This window comes from Limanda limanda, chromosome 5 (genome assembly GCF_963576545.1).
Source record: "Limanda limanda chromosome 5, fLimLim1.1, whole genome shotgun sequence".
Lineage (NCBI taxonomy): Eukaryota > Metazoa > Chordata > Actinopteri > Pleuronectiformes > Pleuronectidae > Limanda > Limanda limanda.
In genome coordinates this window covers 29,571,313-29,593,647 of record NC_083640.1, presented here as the reverse complement: position 1 = coordinate 29,593,647, position 22,335 = coordinate 29,571,313, and the positions used below count along the sequence as shown (strand labels likewise).

The 22,335-nt window shown below is 41.2% G+C and overlaps 1 protein-coding gene across 1 annotated transcript; it reads right to left on the bottom strand.

Moving 5' to 3' along the window:
* Positions 1 to 416: 416 nt before the first annotated feature.
* LOC133002362 (protein crumbs homolog 1-like) lies at positions 417 to 21,751 on the bottom strand. The gene is made up of 13 exons (XM_061072158.1): positions 21,682 to 21,751; positions 15,038 to 15,733; positions 14,035 to 14,230; positions 12,544 to 12,683; positions 11,220 to 11,405; positions 11,017 to 11,130; positions 6,915 to 7,868; positions 5,603 to 6,141; positions 4,448 to 4,613; positions 2,708 to 3,569; positions 1,824 to 1,940; positions 1,465 to 1,591; positions 417 to 638 (listed from the first exon to the last, which is right to left on the bottom strand). Exons 1-13 carry the CDS (start codon positions 21,749 to 21,751, stop codon positions 417 to 419), a joined length of 4,389 nt encoding a protein of 1,462 aa, XP_060928141.1.
* Positions 21,752 to 22,335: the final 584 nt, after the last annotated feature.

The window sequence follows — 22,335 nt, the reverse complement described above, 5'->3', positions numbered from 1 at the left end:
ATTTTCCATCTGGGTGAATACATTTCTCAATACCCACAGGTTTGGGGCTTTCCTTTAGTTCATATGATCCTCATGGGCCTTTGGTCCCATGCGAATCAAGTTTGAGTTTTTATCACAGTTACAAGGGGAGATCCAGGGCCAGTGCATGCTTTGACCACACTCCCAGTAACAGGACAGCTTCAGATATGAGGCGACTATCCCTCTCTCACCTCTGGTCTTTATTTGTCCACCTCTCAGGCTTCAAAATCAGTAGTTTTCCCAGGCAGATTGTCAGTCATTGATTTATCCTCTATCTTTTTCTTGTATTGGGCAGGAGAGCTCAGCAGTGTCACAATGCAGAGCACATGTTCTCTCGGCCCTTTACATAGATACAGTACATCCACTGGATGTGAAGTTGTGAGGCAGAGCTGTAGGACTCAGATGAGCCGCTCCTCTGGAGGAACTTTGAGGACGCTGCCCATCTCCAGCCTGGCACCAGCTACTTCCTGTGAGCTCGGGCTGTATGTGCCCTCCGACTGACGCTTCTTCCGGGCCGTCATGATGAGGAAAAATACCACCAGGATGGCCACCAACATACACAGCGTGATCAGAGGGATGGTCACAGCAAGCCAGGGAACTCGCTCCATATACTCCTTTTTCTACAAAACCACAAGCCATACAGTAAAGTGTCAAAATAATCAAGTCTGAAGTTGTAAATGGGTTTTATCATCCAAATGAAGCCCAACGGAACATTATTCTTATAGGTGATCTATCTCGTCATGCTTTAAGAGAAGGTAGGAAGCAGTTAAACTTGTCAAAGATTAAAATAGAATAAAAACTAATAAAAGTTTTGAGAGGAATGTAAATTAAAAGCTAAATTATGAATTCTAACTATTCAGCTCAACAACATACTCTAGACTTCTCAAGAACATCATATTCGTAATTAAAAGCATTTTCACTTTATTTAATATATTGTGCATCTGAATGTGTATATTTTTCAAATTGTTCACATTTTGTTTAACATAGATATTGTTAGGTTCATTTGTTGCCTGTTCAATAGTACATTCTGTTGCACACTCTACATTTGAAGTTTTTCATACTTGTCAATTCTGTTGTTCACTTTCTAGATCTCTACACTCTGAAATTCTTGTTTAAAACACTGGATGCTGGGAAACCTGATTGCTGAATCTTCAAAGTACATACCACATGGGCATGCATGCTACATGCCAAAATAAATATACTTTAGATTCACTGGACCAGGGCAATAAATTATAAGATTAACATAAATGTATTTGCTTTGCCTTTGTTTAGAACCACACTTTATCATGTGTGTCTGTGTCGCCAATTGTTTCCAGATTATGGAACCAGTGCCAGCGACAAGACGCCTGAATCAGAGCCATGCATCTCAAACCTTCTGCTCAGATCCAGGCTCTAATTGAGCACGTGATGTGAAAGTAAAATTAACTCAGTGTCAGAGTGACTTACATTGCTCTCACACAGTGTGCCGCTGAAGCCTAGCACACACACACACTGGAAGTGGTTGAGTCTGTCCAGACAGGTGGCACCGTTGAGACAAGGGTTGGACTCACACTCGTCTATTTCTGTCTCGCACCTGAAACACATCAGCAGGGTTTTAACACAACGCTGACTGACAGAGCAGCTGCTCACACTCACTCACACACACACACACAATCACACACACACACACACACACACACACACACACACACACACACACACACAACCTCATTCTTTCTTGACCTTTAAACTTTGGATGTGGTTCAGATAGACTTTCTCCTCAGCTGCAGGAGTGTACTGAGGATTGTGCAGTGTGCTGCTCTCACCTGGCTCCAGTGTATCCAGGCTTGCAGGTGCAGTTTCCTCCAGAGCTGCCTCCTATACAAACCCCTCCATTAAGACAGTCTGTGTATGCATCACATGCCATTGGGGGAAAACGCCACCTAATGGATACACAAACATACTCCCTTTTACAATATGCACTCTGTTGACAGTTCATTAGGTACACATAGCTAAAACTAATGCTGTCTTATAAAACACTCCTGTAATAAGAACCTGCTTCGTGAAGACTGTAATTTCCACATTGTGTGGATACTGTCTCTGAGAAGTGTTGACTCAACTAAATCATTGGCGTTATACTGTATAAGTGTTTTTATCATTTTGCTCCCTAAAATGCAGAGCTGTTCCAAAGCAACATAAACTACAGCCTCCAAAATAAACATAATTATAATCAGTACATCTCTTAAACAAAGTGAACATTACAACCCTTTTATGAAGGAGGATTGATTGTACAATGAAGCTCAATTGTATTTTCAAAGTACATGCCTGTAAATTGCCAATTTGTTTCACAACTGCAAAAATAAAGTAAACAAAAAGTTTAGTTTTGTAAGCTCTAAGGTCAGACATGACAATACTTTGACATGTAAATCAGAGGGTAGTTCCATTAATATCTCCAATATTACTACTCTACAAATTCATACTAAAACTATTTTGCTTTTATAGTATCCCTTTGACTGTAAAATAATGTAACAATGGAATTACTTGGAGGAAAACACTCATGCAAGCAAAAGGGAGGGGTAAGGGCTGAAGAAAGAAAAGGCAATGATTGATGGGAAACAGAACTGAGAGGAAGATACAGGTTTTCAGACTTTAAACAAACATTAAGTGTCTAAAAAGTTGCAACAGAGAAAATGTAAAGGTGTTTACTCACTGGCAGCGCTTGCCGACATAGCCAGGAGGACAGAAACACGTGTGAGTTCCCACTGTTTCCCCGCAGGTTCCTCCATTCACACAACTGAACTCCAGACAGTTATCCACCTCCTCCTGACAGTCTTTTCCTGTGTATCCAGGCTCACAGATACACTGGTAGTCAGCCAGGAGGTCTTTGCATGTACCATAGACACAGGGACCTGAAGAGCATTCGTTTATCTCTATTTCGCAAAGCTCCCCCTCCCATCCAGCTCTGCAGCTGCAGTTGAACTCAAAAAATTGGTCCTGGCACTCACCCTGGTTGAGGCAGGGTTGGGAATCACAAATTGGTGCACCTTGGCATCCTATGATTGGCTCATGGCCTGCCAGTCTGGAGAAGCGGCTCACCTGAGGGGCGTCTGGTACATTAATGAGCGGCAGGTAGACTCCAGCCACTCTCACCTCCCCTAAGCATCCAGTGTATTTCTCTGCCAGCCAGATTTCAGTATCGTTGAGGAAGTTGAGGGTACCACCAACCCCAAAGCTGGTCCCCACTCTTTGCCCATCCATGGTTAGGCGCCAGCGGGACTCTGCCTGTGTGGGGTCGACCATGGTCAGTTGGATACGGTGCCACACCCCATCTGCGATGACCCTGTCACTTGTGAATGCCAGAAGCTCTGTACTCTCCCCGCTGTCCAGCTTGACCAGCAGAGAGGAGTTGAGTAGACCCAGGCAGAAGACCTCGGCTCCGCCTGTGGTTCGCAACAAGATCCCGTTCTCATCTCGCGTTCTTATGTCCATGGTGATGTTGGTTACAGGGCTCAGCAGGGAGCTGTTGGCAACATATCGGAGAGAGTTGTCCTGGAAAAGGGCTTCAGTTAAACCTGTTGGAGGAGAAGACCCTGTTAGCAGCGTTTAAAACATAGTGTTACATGTGTTCTATAGAACCTGCAGGGCTGGTGTTGTAAAGTGGAGGTCTTTATCATACTATCCAACTATTAAAGTCGATCAAATTTATCACATTGAATCAACTATTGAAGCTACTCAACACTGACATTTTGCTCATATAGTATCGTTATGATGATATTAATGGAATTGTTTGAATTGTATATGCATGTATGCATCAAGCTTTGATTGGAGTTTTTTTAGCTGATCCACCATGTGGACATTTCTTGTCAATATGCTGTTTTACATAAAAGTTAAATCACAGTACTGATTTGAAGAAGTCTGGCTGACTGAGTTTAATTGGAAAGTCAGTCTTTCCAAATGAAGTTGTAAAGTTTGAAGGACATGAACATTTCTCATGCATTGGTCAAATGAATTTCCAAACTATAAAGTTGGAATCTGTAAAATTTAGCATTTTGGTTGAAGACTTTTATGCTAAATCGACTTTGACCATTCTTTTTTTATTCTGACCAGGCATTGATAAAGAGCCAAATGGCACCATCAATCATCTAAACTCTAAATGAAAACCATTCTCAAAAGACATGTGTAGGTATGATGCCCAAATATCCCATAATGCAAACTCATCATGATGCTTTTCATGATACTTGCAAACTCTGCAGGACATTTTTCACTTTGACCTTTGCAGGTATTTTCACTTGAGGTCAGGTTGTCTGGTTGTCCGTAGCATTTAATGAGAAATGGTCCTTCGGAACATCTGTTGACCACTAAGATTAAGAGCTAAACAAATAAACTTGTCCTGGCCTGACTTGTCCTGCCTTGATGAATGCAGTGATAATCACTACCAAAGGATACTTACACTCATAACCATCCTGTAGGTCCACACAGTCCACTCCATCAAAACAAGGGTTGTCGACGCACCATAGACGTGTCTCACACAGCCGGCCGGAGAAGTTAATGGAACAGTCACAGATGAAGTCATTCCAGGTGATGTGACACTGTCCACCATTGGAACAGGGCTCATCCTGTGCAAAGACAAACACAGATGGATGGATTACAAGATCAATTTCAAAATCTCTCACCTGATGTGACCACAGGTGTTAAAACTGCAGAGAGGACTGATAACTTACAGACCAGAGGCATTCAAAACCAGGTCAGTGTTAATAGGGTTGGGATGATAAAGTAGAGCCAAACAATCAGACAAACAGTGCAAGGAACTAAAACAATTAGCGTGAGCTCCTTGTTAGAGCCTTGCATTGGTTAAACATGGAGATTTTCATTATAAATGCAAATTAGCCAGACCATTTTGTTGACATGTATCCATGCCATAGTGGCTGTAGTGATAATACGCTTTTGTGTTGATTGGTCATTGAGTCAGATAGACAGAAATTAAATTTGGCACAGATTTCTAATGGTTATGGAAATCCCCTATATGTACATCTACTGCCACTAGCAGCTAACATGGAACCAAATTCTCATTTGCCTGACTTGTACTTTTGCAGAAATGCTAGCATGTTGGCATCCAGTGGTTGTATATTGAGTTGCTGAAAATGCTATTTCTTTGCTATTGTGACTTTATTTACTTGATGTTATTTCAAAAGAAGAAAGTTATGGTTATATCCTGATTGATTTAGACAACCACATGATCTGTTAAGTCAGACCTTGGTTAAAACATAAATCATACATACTACAAACTGCATGATTTCCAGTAGTAGTTATAGAAGTTGTATTACTTGTGGTAGGTAGTCATAGCAGGAGCAGATATAAATTTGATATTAGAAATAACAGATGTAGTTTGTGCTTAGCAGTAATTCTGGTGGGGTAAGTAGTTTTCTTGGTTCCTGATCCCTGATCCAAATGCTGTTAGGAGTTACTGTGTGACCCCTGTTTGATATAAAACATTAAAACACTTTCTGATTGTGAGGGGTGGCATATATGTATACACACATATATGATTGTTTGTCTGCTCTTTGGTTAAAGTGGTGATCAACTATCTTCTGTATTTCTCTTTTACCTTGCATGTGTCATCACTTTGACATCCTCGCAGCACATTCTCTGTGCTTGCCTGGTAAACCTCCAGGCTGTCTGGATGATCCTCAATGGTCAGATACTTGTGGTCCAGCCGAATGTCCTGCAGGCAGCCCTTGAAGTTTCCACCCCAATTGTTTATGCTCTTGTCCAAAGGGAGCCCACCAACATACGCTACATCTCCTGCCTCCACACTCACATTCCCTAAAGCACGATGGTTCCCCGCTTTGGGGAAGACCACATGGCCATAGCGTACCTTGATAGTGACCAAATTATTGTTGCCATCAGTGACAAACTTTGCCTCTGACAACAATGTGGTGTAAGGACTGTAGATAGCAACAGTGCCTTCCTTCAGATAGATCGTCAAGTAGGACTTTCCTTCTCGACTGAGCTGCAAGAGGAGGCCATTGTGTTTGAGGGAGCGCATCAAAAAGGAAATGGTGAAGTTGTCTCCATGGGTTTCTGAGATATTGAAGGTTGAGTAGCTGGTGGTGTTCTCATGGCCGAAGGTCCAGGACGGGTACTCTAAGATTGGAGTTGGAAGCAGAAATATGTCACACATACATCTCACCTAAAACACTGGTAAATACTTGCATCAGCAATAATTTACTTTTAAAGTCTTTTTATGATATCTACAGGCCTGAGCATTTTTCAAGACTCATCGTTATGGGCCTCCTTTGACTTCAGCAGTGTTAATTCTTGACAGAAATAAAAGACACAGTGAAGGGTCTCACTTAAAAGATAAACTTGCTTAACGGGCAGTGTGGACAACTCTTTTTAAGTTAGACCCATACAGATAATGATTATGACCAACTCTGCTGTTCGCCTCAGATCTATTTTGTTTCAGCTTATTTCAAATAATTGTTTTGTTTTGACAGCGTTCAATGTAACTATCATGATTCAAGTCTCTTTCTCTCTGTTATGTTTTTAACAGCAGCAGGCAGATGTTTTCAGTCAGACGTCTGGCCGCTACCTGCTCAGCAGCAAAAATCTTAGACAAAGACAAAGTTAGCAACTGGCTGGTTATTACTGTGGAGCATTTGCAGCTTAAGAAATATATCATGAGTTGTTGCCATCCAAACCAGAATAGGTGAAACTTTGTATCATGTAGATAGAGGTTGGGAATAGATTGAAATAATTACTTATGCTGCTGTTTGTTTGCTGGATGAGTAAATCTTAAACATCAGACCATATTATCATTCATGTTTTCACTAACCCACTAGTATAGTTGCATTAAAAGTATTATTATATATATATATTATAAGAGCATTATTCTGCAAACCTGTAACTATTCTCACCTTCCTCACAGCTTTCTCCGTAGTAGGGCCGGTCACACTGACATCTGGCACGAACCCACATGTCCACACACTGCCCGCGCTCCATGCATGGGTCTTCATGACACCAGTCTCTTTTGGTGCATCCCATTTCCAGGCCTTTGTTCTCCTCTCTGATGAGGTCCTGAGGCAAAAGCAGCTTATGGTCAACATGAAGGTCCTCCATACAGCCAATGAACCCCCTCCCACTGGAAGTATGGCGTAAGTATTCCTGTGGAGCCCCTCCTACATACAGCTGCTGAAAGGAGCTGGGCTGGAGGAAGATCAGATGGTTGTGGCCCTCATTCTTCACCTGGCACCCTTCCTCACAGCCAAGTCCTTTTACAGTCAGGACCAGCCTCTCATCCATGGTCACAGAGACCTGGTACCATTCCCCATCATTGACAGGGCCAGGGTAAATGGCCTGCATTACCTTCCCTGACTTGACCCTGGCCTGGAGGGAGCCACTAATAATTTCCAATGAGAAAAAGCGCTCCTTAATGCCCCGGTAGTACAGCACCATGTCAGGCAGAGTACTCTTGAATCTGAGCTGCATGTGGATCCCATGGTCCCTGCCATGAACCTCACGTCTAGTCCTGTTTGCAGAAATAGGCAGCTGCATGTGAATGTAGCCCTCCGAGTTGAATGAGAAGGTAGTTGAGGTGTTGCAGCGTTCTCCAGTCCAGCCGGATGGACACATGCAGGTGTAGCTATGCTCTCCATCATCTGTCAGCATTGGGTCACAACCTGCATTGTGTTGACACTGGTGATGTTGGCAGCCGACCAGGCGGACGTCACAGTCTCGCCCACCCAATGGTTCCTGGTCAGGCTCTGTTATCGGGCAGTGACACCTATAGGAGTTGGCAGCATCTTCGCACGTGGCTCCATTCTGGCAGGGATTGCTATCACACTCGTTGATGTCCACCTCACAGTGTACACCTGCAGCATGGAGAGACACTCACTTTTAACAACAGAGATTCACCTTTTCACCTAATTACACAACCTTCAAAACTCCAGTCACATTTCAAAACTGGAAATTCAATCAAGCAACATGGGAACAGCACTAGGAGAGAGAGCATGATGTGCACACATGTAGATGAACAAGCAGATGTGCTCGGGGAACAGCATCAGAGTCATCAGCAGATGAGGAAATGACTGGAGGAAATAGCTGTTAATAGCAACAATTAGAGATGAACAGTCCTCCTTAATGCAATTAGGTATATGTCTGACCCCTCATCGTCAGCGTATCAGCTAGACACTGAAATATTGCCCTATATGCCCCCCCACACACACACACACACAGACACACACAAAAACACACATACACACAGGTCTATCCTTCTGATTTCTGTAGTCAAAGCCGTCTTATCACACCTCATCTAACATTAAGCCCTGGCAGCAGCAGTCAGCTTGCATTAACATAGTCCTTTAAAATACTCTACACTCAAGGAACCCTAAAGCTGTTCGTCCTCTCCCGTGCCAAGACTCCACCCTGCCTAACACGCAACCTTCTTCTCTGTTAATGTAGTATTCAAAAGTGCTGTACCATACTGTACCTGTCAGCCCCCAGGGCCCACAGCAGCAGCACATCAGCAGCAGCAGCATCAACCTGCTGCCCCCCATGATCCACTGATGAGTCAACAGCCAACGCATACTTCACACTGCTGGGTGGCAAAAATGACACAACCAAGTCCTCTTTCTCTCACACACACAAACTCTACTTCTCTCTCTCTAGCTTACAAAGCAGAAGTGTCCCTCCTCCTCTCTGTACCAGGCAGAAAGGCAAGAGTGATTAAACTGCAGCCCTGCCCAGTTTTTCTTTTCCTCCCTTTCGTTCTGCCTCTTCCATCCCCCTTGAATCCCTCCCTCCCGCACACCCTCTTCTCCTCTCCTGTCTGCAGCCCAGCCCAAGCAGAGTGGTAAGCTTCCAGGCTCCAGCTGGCTCCTGCCAGTGTTTGACAAGAGGAATGCTGTGCTGCGTTCCCCTCTGTGCTCCATGTGCTGGCCTGTGGATGCCCACTAGTGGCAGGAGGTGCTGATAAATCCACCCACAGGTGGTGCTGCAGGTTCAGGGCTTCAGGTGGGTTAGGCCTGAGCATGGCTGCATCAATACATGGAGCTATTATTTATCTTTTTATTTATTAGTTATAGCAATAAAATACAATTGCAAGACAATTGCAAGCAATGGATTTAGATTCAGCACTTTGGTATAGGGACAAAGGAAGAGGATTATAGCATTTCCTAAAATTAATATAAAAATGTTGAGGGAGAAAAAATGATTTTTTTTTTTTCAGAATTCCAAGTTACCAAAAGTCAAACCATATCTAAATTCCAAAACAGGATTAAATAATAAAGAATTGTTATTCACATTGTGACATAAAAGTATAACAGAATCCCTTTTCCCTATTTCCCTTTTTTTCAGTGTTTTTGTTGTTATTAGACATTTAGTTTTAAGGATTTGTAAAAAAAGTTTGTACTAATACTTTTACACAAATCTCATTATTTGCTTTAATTTCCTACTTCTTTATTTGTCCTTTCATATTTATCCATTATTTCTACCTTCATTCACATAATGCAAGATTCAGGGACATAAACCTTTTGAATAATCAGATATCTTCTTCTTTTCATCTGTGATTGACAGAATTAGCTGTTGCCATTAGCTTTACCTGTTACTGACAATGTGATCAGCAAACCCAAGGAGGCTACGATGTGGAATGAGCTGTTCACTCATCCCACAGATTTGTTAATATGACTGATCTTATGACTGTAACCATATCCAAGTTATTTTCAATAGGAAATGTCCTTTGTCAGCTCCAACCATTATGAAACTGTCAACATGGCCATGGTGCAATGAAGAGGGCACAGAAGGTCGTCTCTAGAGGATTAACAGTGTCGACCACCTCATACACGTGGAAGGTCAACCTGTTGCACATGTGCGGTACAGAGTTAACAGGATTATATGTTATGGATATTCTCTCTATTTTTGCTGCTGTGTCAAACAGTGATTTGTTTATAATGTAACATGCCACTGTAATGAAATGCAGGTAATTTCGAAAATGGCCTTGTGCTGTTCCTAATGTTTTACATCATCTTTGTCTTATTTCATCGGGCATTAATTAGTCTGTTAAGCAGCTTTTTGTAATCCCCCCACCCCCGGGGCAATTTACTAAGGAGACCCCCGTTTAATGCCCAAAATGGACACCTGACATATGGCACTTTTATTGGCTTTGTTGTTTTCCACTGTGCTCATCCATACCATATGCCGCCCCCCCCACACCCTATGCTCTGTTGTGGCCTAAACATTGTGCAGCCATAATACTGTTAGCAGATTCGCTTCCTGGTGTGTTGACAAAAGCTTTTGGTTCAATTCCTCACTTCTAAGTCCAGATCCTGCACTTCAAGGTCACAGTTTGATGCTGTTCCTTCTGTTTTGAGTGATGCAGAGACAAATCTCCTCTAATGAGGAATAAATACCTTTGCTGGCCATGGGGAATGATTAGCAGGAGGAGGATTAACTCATTATAGTTCGGCCAAGGGGGGGATAAAGAGGGACAAGGAGTTTAATTAAGCATATTTGCTGTGCATTAAATTGGTTTTCTAGGTCCATTGTTCTACCAGTTAATAAAGTGTAGAAAGGTTTTTTTTTTTAAAGTTTTTAAAAAATCACAATTTAGAAAATAATCACATTTTTGAAAGCCTGCTATATTTTCAAGTCTTTGGTTGCTTGGCCAACAGTCCTATCAGTCGGTATAAAATGATAGAACACTTATGTGTTGTGCACATTTAGATTTGCCATTACAACAATTTAATGAAAAGGTCAGAGTAATTTTGTGAAGACTCTGTAAAATAACACACTTGACTTGATGTCACTTTAAACACCTCTCAGTCTTGTCAACATTAAGGGCCCATGCCGGTGTCAATGGTAGACACTCCTATGGGTTATATGAGAAGTTTAAGACAAACAACCATGGTCATTCAAGTAGCTACACATTTACAATCATTGATATCAAGGGTGAACACTGACAGGGACACGGCTGCTTGTTGGGGAAGATAAATAATAGGACAGCAGATAAGTGGTCCCTCCTACCTGTGAAGCCGTCTGGACACACACATTGATAAGAGTTGACCTGATCCTGGCATTGTCCTCCATGGTGACATGGAGCAGACTCGCACTCGTCCACATTGACTGAGCAGTTGTCTCCTGTGAGAGGAAGAAACCGATCAGATTCTGAACCTTTAACGAGGCATCATATTAAGAAACTAAAAGGTTCCTGCTGTGAGCTAGCTTACCAGTGAACCCTGGCAAACAGTGGCAGATAAAGCCAGCTGCCTCTTCATATGTGAAGGTGGCTGTGCTGAGTTCAGGCAGCATCCCATAGTTCTTGGCATCTGATCGCTGGAAACACTCTCCATCATTCTCACAGGGATGCTTTTCACACTCGTCTGTATCCAACTGGCAGTTCTCTCCCTCATAACCTGGACACACACACACACACAAGCATGCACACTAACATGTTAGGATTTGGGATAGGTTTTGAGTCCCCCCCCCCCCCCAAGTCTATTTAATTCAATACTCACATGTCAATAATTATTTTAAACAGTTATCAATCACCATTATCATTCCTTTTGTCTATAGAGACGTTCACACATATAAACCTGTGTAGATTATGAACTAAGTGGAGATGATGTCTGCACTGTAAATAGAATTGGTCATTTCTATCAAACATAAATAGAAGGGAAAAAAATATTCAGGTGTCAAATATGTCTGAATAAAGCTAACTGAAACTTCCTGTGTTATTTTTTGTTACAAAAAAACAGGTGTTACCTCAGAATGCATTTTGTGTAAACTGTAGACATTTTTAGATCCTTGTGATTTTGAGAAGCCATTTAGTTTAACAGGTACCGTTTTATTGTAATGTTACATAGTGTTAGATCTTTTGTCTGGATTTTTATTGAGTTGATATACTTAGATTGAGTTATTTCTATATAACAGCCTCCTTAAATTGTTTTTAAAAATACGGATAGATTTAGATGCACACTTATGACGAGGGAGCCTGAAAGACAATAGCTGAAGTCAGACACGTGGATTTTGCAATGATGTGTGAGTATTGTTTTAAATTATGTACTTTATAAAATACTTAATTCTCCATTTTTTTCTACAAAGTACTTTTAGGACATGCACACACCATTGCATTACATATGGAAGAAAACAGGATGCCTGCCGAAGCCTGCATCTCTCTCTGCTGAAATGTGCTCATGCATTACTTTTCATAATTCATCACAACCCTGGAGGATTCAAAGACTGCCACACTGCTGCTTTTATTTAGCTGCAGCATAAATGACAGACGGAGTAAAGCCCTGATCTTTAGCCCCCCCTTAGTTTTCTAAACTCAAGGCTCAGATTAACTCTATTGATTTATGTGTGTGAATACCCCAGCCTCCAGGGGACGCTCTTTGTGTGCATACAGTTGTACTCTTTAAACATTTAGATATGCATTTGTAAATCGATTGAATATCACAGAGTTGGGTCCAAGGGTTTATGTGTTATTAAAGAGTTATGGTGTGTTGTGAAAAAGTTGTTTGGTATCAGGCCTAGTGTTGAACTACAGTGTACCTGGCCAGCAAAGGCACTTGTACTGGTTGATTCCTTCCCAGCAGGTGGCTCCATGTTTGCAGGGGTCAGAGGCACATTCAGGAATATCGTCTTCACAGTAGTCGCCCAGAAAGCCCGTCCCCTCACAGTCACAATCATAGCTAGGAAAAACACAGAGATACAAATAAGCCGGTCTGGTTTTGTGATTGTCGGAAGTATCTTTTCTCATTCTCCTTCTCATTTGAAAATGATTGCAAAATGGCACAAAGCACCCTATTAAATCAAATCATTCTGAATCAGTGGCTCACGTTGAGGGGCAGAATGCATTACCTAACAGTTAACTAAGATTCAAAGCTGAATATTGGACACTATGGTAACAATCTAAACTGACATAGGACAATGACACATTTCACATTATTTGTCAAGATTCTTGAAAGTAAGTTATCACCTGAAAATCACATGGGCAAGAGTAACTGGAATGTTCCCTGGTTGAAATCTGACATGTATAAACCATATAAGCAGTGGATATACTAAAGAAAACATTAAAATATAGACACAATGCAGATACTTCGATACAGGGAACAAGAGGTCATTGTGATAATTTCATTACTGACTGATCTTTTTCTTGATTATTATTTATTTTCTATCCATAAAATTATCCTACAGTCAAAATTAACATCCTCAAGTGTCTTGTTCAATTAACTTACCCTAACCCTAATCCTAACCCTAAAGCCTCAAATCCTCTCATATAAAATTATTTAACCAGAAAGCAACGTGGCTTCAGAAAGTTAGATTTAACTAACATCCTTCCTTCAAGCAACTTCCTCACACCCTGCTAGTCCGATCAGTTCTACTACTGTACCAGGTATTGTCAGCACCTCCAGCGCTTTAATGACTCATCCCAATGGCTCATAGATAAGTGGATTCCTTCTCATCCCTGGTCAACTTTAATGTCTGCCGCGCAACCTCGAGCCGACACAACACACTGCTGGGTGACACATCGGTCTCACCAGGTTTAACATGAGAGGCAAGTATTGAGTGGTTGATTGAAATAAATAAACTAGTATTGACCATTCTGTTGTATTAGTTGTACATGTGATAACTAAGGAAAGTGTCATCTCTTAAAATGAGTCAAACTCATTGGACTGAGCTTGATTAAAATTGAGCATTATTTTTTTGTAAACTTACCTTCGTATCATGTCTCAAAAAAATGACTAAGACATTAAGAGACATGTACTGATACAATAAGTTTTTAAAAATATCAAATTCAATTACATTCAGTTTCATTTGTTCATTGCCAAATCATTACATACTCAAGGCACTGTACATAGTAAGGAAGACCTTATAAATTATAGGGATTATTGAGAAGTTTCATTTATCCTTGAACCTCCTGTTTATTTCCTTCATACCTTCTCTCAAACCACTCTGTATATATTGTATAATCAGTCTAACTTCAATCAGATTGTATGTGTGGGAACGTTCTCAAAATGTAAACACGTGCGTGAATAATACCTGTTGACCCCATCTATGCACTTGCCCTCATTCAGACAGGGCACGCTGGCACATTCATCAATATTGACCTCGCAGTCTTGTCCCTGGAAACCGGCCATGCACTCACACCTGTATGAAGCAATGTAGTCCCAACAGGTGGCGCCGTTCTGGCAAGGGTGCACCTCGCACTCATCGATCTCCACGTCGCAGTTAAACCCTGATGGGAACAGAGGAAGAATGGCAATGGGCCAAGGCATGAGCTTGGCAACACACCTAATTATCTTAGCACGAGTGCAGGTACAGAATAAAACTGTAGCTGCCAAGAGCTCAGCTACAGACAGACAACAGCTACACTAATGCTACTTAAACAGAGCCATGCAACCTCCTTCAATGTGGGCAATGAGAAGTGGTATAAAGCTCGGTCAATAAAGTAAAGCCATACTATACTTGCTGCACTGTACACTCCTTAAATATAGATTTACAATTAGCTCTCATTTACATTTAAAGTAGATGTCATCAACACTGCTGCTTCTGCAACTGTTAATCACGTTGGTGAGTGGACCATTTCAAAATCCAGAAATGTTTTTTAATCACGCAATAGCAAAATACTGTAGAACAGCATGGTCTGCATAATAGTAATATAGAGTATATAAAAGTATATTATAATATATGTTTTTGAATTTATTTTTACATCACCAGCTGATTTACCTTTGTTTTTTTATTGTAAAGTTAGGGAATTACTGAACTATTAACTTTAACGGCTTTATTTTAAAACTTAAATGTTAAGTCTTGTATATATATACATGATAGTCAGCTGCACTGTAACACTGTTGACATTGCCAGCCTTATAATTCTAAATAAAGGTTTTGCAACTGGATCAGATGAAACAAAAATGACTTGGTTTGAATTAGTATTTTAATTGTTACTTCAGAAACTTATCCGAAGCTAATAAGCTTATTAATTCTGATAAGTTAATTTTCTTGGTTCAAAAACCCAGCCAGTCATAACCTGGACGGTGTCTTACCTTTGAAGCCTGGGACACAGTCACATGTGTAGTGATCCACTTCATCCAGACATGTGCCGTTGTTTTGACAGGGTTGGGAGGCACACTCATTAATGTCCAAATCACAGTGGTAGCCCTGAAATCCAGGGACACAGAAACACTGGTAGGCATTGACCCCATCTTTACAGATGGCTCCGTTCTGACAGGGCTCTGACTGACATTCATCAGTGTCCTCCTCACAGTTCGTCCCCTGGTACCCGGCAGCACACAGGCACTGGTGCCCGGTTTCAAGGATATCTTCACAGTTACCACCATTCTGGCATGTTTCCTCTGAACAAGTGGTCACATTAACCTGGCAGTCATCACCTCCAAATCCATGGGGACAGTAGCAGGAATATCCGTTGATTCCGTTGACACAGTAGGATTTAACACCATTGCAAGGATTGCTGTAACATTCGTCTACATCCTGGGTGCAGTTTAGCCCCGTGAATCCATCTGGACAGTGGCAGCTGAACTTGTCAGTCCCGAGGGTGCTGGTACAGTTGGTACAAGGTGCAGTAATACAGGGATCATACAGCTCCTCACAGTTTTTGCCCATGAACCATACTGGCCCTTTGGGGCATAGACACACATAGTCATCCAGGTGCTCAAGACATGTGGCACCATTGTTGCAGGGAGATGAGAGACAGTTGTCCGCTGCCACTGTGCACAGAAGACCTGTAATGAGAAGGGAAGCTGCTATTAAAGGTGCAATAGGCCACATTTTCCTATAAACATTTAATTTTTACAAGCATGAATCCCAAACTAGAATGGAGTGCAATTGTTTCCCATTGCCAATGCTAATTTAATACAAACTAGTCTCTTAAACATATTGCCCAGAAAACAAAGTCTCTTGTCTGACCAAAAGTACAACTTGACTCTTTAGTTCCTCTGGTTTCCAGTAGAAGTCAACTCTTGTAAGTCTTGTAAGTCTTTCAAATGTTCTTTCCTCATGCCCAACAAATGATCGAGTGCAGGTTCATGTGCAGGTTTTACTGTGTTCATCTTGTGACAACATATCAATTTGACTGAAGACTCATACGAATAGACAGCAAAAAAAATTGTCCATCCTGCTCAAACTCAAGTTCATATACATTACAGCATGTAATCACTGTATGACAATAGATAAAATAGTTTTTGAGTTATCTGACATGAAGGAAAAAGACATCACAACACCCTGTGAAAACATATCTCTGCATGCGCTATTTGAACACCAATGCACTGAGTGCTAATTTTCCAAAAAACAGACAAATCTATATTCAGTTGTGCACCCAGAAATAAATATAATGAAACATATTTCAATAAATAAATTAAAGAGCCTGAAATACATATTATGAGTTAAAGGGAAAATGTATGGCTAACTCAGTACACTGTACCTCTGTAAGTTTGGCTATTAGGGCTTATAGAGTGGGCTACCTACAACTCAAAGGCTATAGGTGCTTCAGGAGATGAAGCCCCTCTTTCCCCTGGACTTAAGATCACAGCAGATGGTGTTAGAAGTAAACGTATTATATGACTGAGCAAGCAGCTGTCAGGGTTGTCAATGAACGTTTAACTCACTACTGTTTAAAGGGCCGCATAAGTTGAATGGACGTGAAAATTAAAGTACTTGCAATGGCTTTGTTATGTTCACTATTATTCTTCGCAAATTCTTTGGTTTAGGATTTGTTCAGGGTTACTATAAGAGACAATACATATCTGGTTCAAGATCTGATGGGTGAATGGGTCAGGGGTCAGAGGTCAGAGAATTTTCCCCCAGAAGATCAGGGTCAGTATCGAGTAACTTCTTATTTTACTTTTTTCTTTAGTATCACTTTCAGAGGGAAGAAAAATACTTGTTACTAGATCAGGTTTATGTACCAAAATATTTGTCAAGTTCATAGAAGTATGTATAGTTTAGCATCTGAACAATGAATCACATTGAGATCTTTACTAATTAGGTTGAGTGAACATGTTCTCATTACACACAAGCTAAAATCCTGCTTATTGGCCAGAAGCAAGTTCATTGTTGTTTATTGATTGATAGCTGTGAGCTCTCAGGCCAAACCAAGTAACACTACAGCACAAAACTGTGTTGACCTGAGCAATGGTGAATTTAAGGACTTATATATTCAGCCAATAGGAGGCAAGTTTTGTTAGCCGTTTATTTATTCTTGATAATCTGTTGCCCCCCCAACTTTATAGAAAGTAGGGGGATTTCCAAAGTGATTTTCTGCTGGCAAGTCGTCAGCAACAACATTGCGGTAACAATGTGTTGATTTTCTGGCCGCACGTATTCCTCATTTCCCGCTGCATCCACTTTTAACAATACCAGTTCCTTTCACACGCATCTGTTGCCACACCTTTTACCTGATCTTTCCTCTTCAGTCTCACATCTCCTCCCACCACCTCCGCCGTACCTGTTACATCCTGAGAGGTACTGTGTTGTTTCTGCTTCCTCTGGTTCTATTTAAATGCTGAGGTAACAGCATAGTGTTTATAACCAAAGCTGACAGGTACACTGATGTGCATTTAAGGAGTCTGTGATTCTTTCTAACCTTTGTGTGCCTTTCTGTTGCTGTTGTTTTGTCATTACAAATTCAAGTTGTATTAAAACCCACTATACATTATTCAACAAATTAGATTCATGTTAAAATCATGTTTTGAACTCTAAGCATGGTGTTCTCATCCACATGCTACAGTGTTCAAAATGACAATGCTCACAATGCAGGTAAGAGTCAAGTGTTCATCATCATAGTTTAATATTAGTATAAACCATTGACTCATCTTTTCCTGAGCAGGAACAAGTAGGAGCTCATTTAAATGCAAATGTGGATAACTCAGTTATATATTCTTAAATTATTAATTATAATCAAGATTTGATTATTCCAAAGGTATACTTCATTAGTATCTATATTAACCTACTGAGACAGACGAGACGAATAATCTGAATGGGTGTTTGTTCTTAGAACCCTGAAGTAAGAATAGGAAGTAAAGCAGATAAGGCTAATAATACAGATGTTGTTCATTTGTTGATAAATGTGGTGTGTTTTGCATCTCCAGCTGTGATCTCTTTTTCAGAGTCCTTTCCTCTGTCTTGCACCAACTTCATATGAATCACTCTATGTTTTATCTCCCTCTGTTGGCGCAAACTTGTACTGAAATCGTTCTGAATGTTTTGTTTATCTATTTGTAAAAGTCTCCCTCTTTGTCCTGTCGAAGATAACCTAGATCCTCTCCAGGCCTGGTCTGTCCAGCTAAACTCCGCAGTTTAAACCTCTACTACTTGTAATCTCATGGGTCCTGCAGGCTGACAGGGGCAGCAAGGGTCTCCTCACTCTTCACCCCTCTGTCCAAACCCAATCAACCCCTCACACATTCCAGGGAGCTGATAACCGCTCCTCCAACACATAGCCCAACCCCCTGCTTCAGAGCACTTCATAGATCATGGTTATTACTGGACAGGGCCGATCCCTGTAGTGACTGGTACCAGCATCTGAGGCCAAGAATAACACTGAGCAGATCTGACTGATCAAACCTCTGACACTATCCAGAGACTTCAGCATCTCTTCAAGAGGGGGTTAGTTCATTTAGACATATTACTGCACCCTCTGATTGAGAAGTGTGATTTTATTTGAAGTAGGAATTGGAAGTCCAGCCATTGGTTCATCTATACTCACTGAGCACTTTATAGAGAACACCTGTAGGTAACACCTGCTTATTTACACATTACCCGATCAGCAGCTCAGTGTTCAGTATCCTGCAGATACAGGTCAGGAGCTTCAGTTAATGTTCACATCAAACATCAATCTGATGAAAACATGTGAACTCAGTGACTTTCACTCTGACGCTATTGTTGTTTTATTCTGAAATTATTGACCTGCTGAGATTTTCACGCACAACAGTCACTAGAGTTTTTACTCAGAATGGAGCCAAAAAACATAAACCATCCAGTGAGCAGCAGTTCAGTGTTGATGACAGAGGTCAGAGGAGAATGGTCAGACTGGTTCGAGTAAAAAGAAAAAGGCTTCAGTCGTGGTGAGCAGAAAAACATGTCAGAGTGAACGTGTCCAACCTTGAAATTAGGGTTAGGATGTCTATAACAGCAGAGAACATGTCAGGCTCACTCCTGTCAGCCAGGAACAGACACATTTTCTGAGGCTGCAGATGGAGGAGTCACAATCTAACGTCAACGGCATGAATTCAAGACAACCTGCTTTGCTTCAAAAGTCCAGCCTGCTGCTGGTGGTGTGATGATGCGGTGATTGTTATTCTGGAACACTTTGGGCTTAGAGAACAATCATGATATAAAATATTTGTATTGACTTGCAATAATATCCTGTAACATAGGAAATACATAGATTTCAACTTCAGTACAGGAAGAGCAAAGTAAAAACATGTTTAACCTGGGTGTTGTGATAAATGAGATGTCAACACACATAAACTGCACATCAATAAGAAATGCTCATGCTTCCTAATCAAGATGTTTTATATTAATCAACAACAATGATCTTCATTTTAGCTCAGTCCCACATGCACTGTCCTGCATGCCTCAAATCACCAGAGCAACAAGTGTTTATGGATATGCTGATGAAAATAGTCGGGAACACTATTTCCTCCTGTTTAAATAATGTTTCATAAAAAGTGTTTACTGTGCCCTCCTGGCTTGTGGCTGAGGGGTAAACATGATGGAAAGATGGACTTGTCATTTTGTTTCACTCTTTGCAGGTGCAAAAGCCAGTCTGGGTGGGGGGGAGTATTTGCTCATAGTCACGGCAACAGCAACACAAAGTCAGCTAAGAAACACGCTGCAGGGTAAAGGAAGCAGCAACGCTGTGAGTCATAGAGGAAGGGAAGCCCCTGGCTAACGAACAAGTTGAGCTCAGAGGAATTTTTTTGATTCACCACAAGAGACTGGCAGCTCTGCTTGTGCTCCAAAGGCTCCACAGCAGTGGGTTGCTGTGGGTTGGAGAAAAAAAGCACAAAACCCCCTTGAATCAGTAAAAGTCTGAGACACACATCTTTTTGTCTCCTGTTGCAAAGGCTGCGTTACTTCTAACACGTTGTCTGTGTCTAGTTTGGGGGCAAACATGACAAAACATGTGTTTTAAGGTCAAACCACTTCCATCTTCTACTTTGACATATTGTAAGGCAAATCATTAGAGTAACAGTTCAAATCGCTGTTGTTTCAGGTACATGTATTCAGAATAATGAGTCATAGCAGAATAATTATCAGTTGACTGATCCATACAACGTAGGGTTAGTAATCCACCCAGTGAGTTCTTTTTTCATTGAAGAGTAAAATACCTCACTAATGAGCTGAGACCATTTTGACCCAAGCTTTCTCTGTCCCTTAACAACTATTAGAGCAAATTCTCCTTGATTTAGTCACAGTTTTCCACTGGAGGCCTTAAAGCACTTGACTCGTCTGTGTGTATCATCTGGAGGTGGCAGCTCTGATGGGGAGGGAGGATGGTTCCTTTGGTGCTTTCCTCTTTTGTTAAAACTGCTGTTGTTCAGACTTGATGTGATCAAAGATAGAAAATAAATAAAAAGAATGTGTATTTGTGGGACCCTTTTCCTTCATCTCAGAATCCCTGTCCCTCATCTTCATCAACACATGCACTCTGCTTCCCATTCCTGTTTTCAGCTGCTGCCTTTTTCTTTAAATCCTTAAGTGCTCAGATTGCCAGGTCTCTTGCAACGCTCCTTAATACCCATCTCCCCCTCCTTTCAAACATGAGACAAAAAAGCTGTGCAGCAGAGCAGCCGAACGCTCAGCCTGTTACCATAGTGACCTTTAACAATGCCACCCACCAGCCAATCCCCGGTGCCGGCCCGCCACCTTTTAAATGAGGTTCAGACGCTTTACATAAATGAAGGTCGCGGGAAAAATGGGTCAACAGAGTTTCATGAGGTACTGGGGGTCGAGCAACCCCCACAGCTCAGACACACCCTACGAATGCTGCTGCACTGGCTGCACATTCATCACACATGAGGGAGCTGTGAGGAAACGAACCAATTAGAGCCTGTTAACTTGGTTTAGCGAGTTGTAAACACACACATTTAGACATGTGCTCTGCTTGAGATAAGACCTATACCTACCCAGAAATCCTTAGGATTACAATCATTTGATTCTAAGTTACTGATACATAATTACAATATAGTGCAAAAATAATGACACTGAAGCTTCCTTTTAAAGATGGTGTTCTTGCTTTTCAGTCAATAGCATTTGTTAAATAGATAAATGCACCCTCTGATTCTATCTTTTACCAATAACTTTAAAGGATGTTTTATGGAAAGGACTTTTAAAATCACAAGGGGACTGAACTATTTCAGTGTTCATTTATATTTTTGCCTTTCTATTATTCTCCACATGTGTTACTGGCAAATTTCTAACCTAAAGTTTCTAAGAATGGACTGAGAATAAGATTAAAAGAAAGGCTCACCAAACTGTGTAGTGGTTCTCAACACACATTATAAACAAAGGGTGTACACATAAACATGCAGGGCTGCACACATGCACTTTAAGGTTGTGGATGACGTTTGAATGGGTTCCTACTGTGATGTACAAAGTTTTGTATGAAGAAATGCTGTTTCCATCTTAAGAGCTGCAATGAACTGCTTCACTGAAGATAATGACTTACCAAGTTTGAACATCATCACAGTGATCAGCAACGTCCTCTGGTGTCGGGACCAAACTCTTCCCAACTCCATATTAAAGCAGTTTGTTTCCAGTCAGTGCAGAACAACGCTATAAATCCACAGGTTCTCCATCCAGCACACTGCAGCTCTCCATCCAGGCTGCTCCACCTTAGCTGCTCAGAGTGAGTGGTAGCACCTCCATGCCGGACCACTGGGACCCTGTGTATGAGTTTGAATGTGTGTTTTGGAGAGTGAGTGAGTCTCTCTGGGGACCAAGCTTGGCTGGAGTAAAGCACAGTAATCACCCCAGCAGAGGGTGAGGGAAGGAAAACATGGGATGGATAACTGGATTAGACCGATTCATCCACTGGTTTGATTGTATGGCAATCTCTCACTCTGTAACAAGAACTGAACACACTGTTTACAGATTTTCACATCCACGTTTCTCAGAGCACACACAAATCATCTTTATGCTGTTATTCACAGCTTCATACCATCATTGTATTTATTTTATTGTTACACACATTTCTGTTTACTTTATTTGTATTATTTTTCTACTTGAACTTACTTATAAACCTAAATTTATATATACAAATGTATCTGTTTTAATATTTAATTGTCTGTGTTGTTTATAATTTTCCTGTATTTTTTTTATT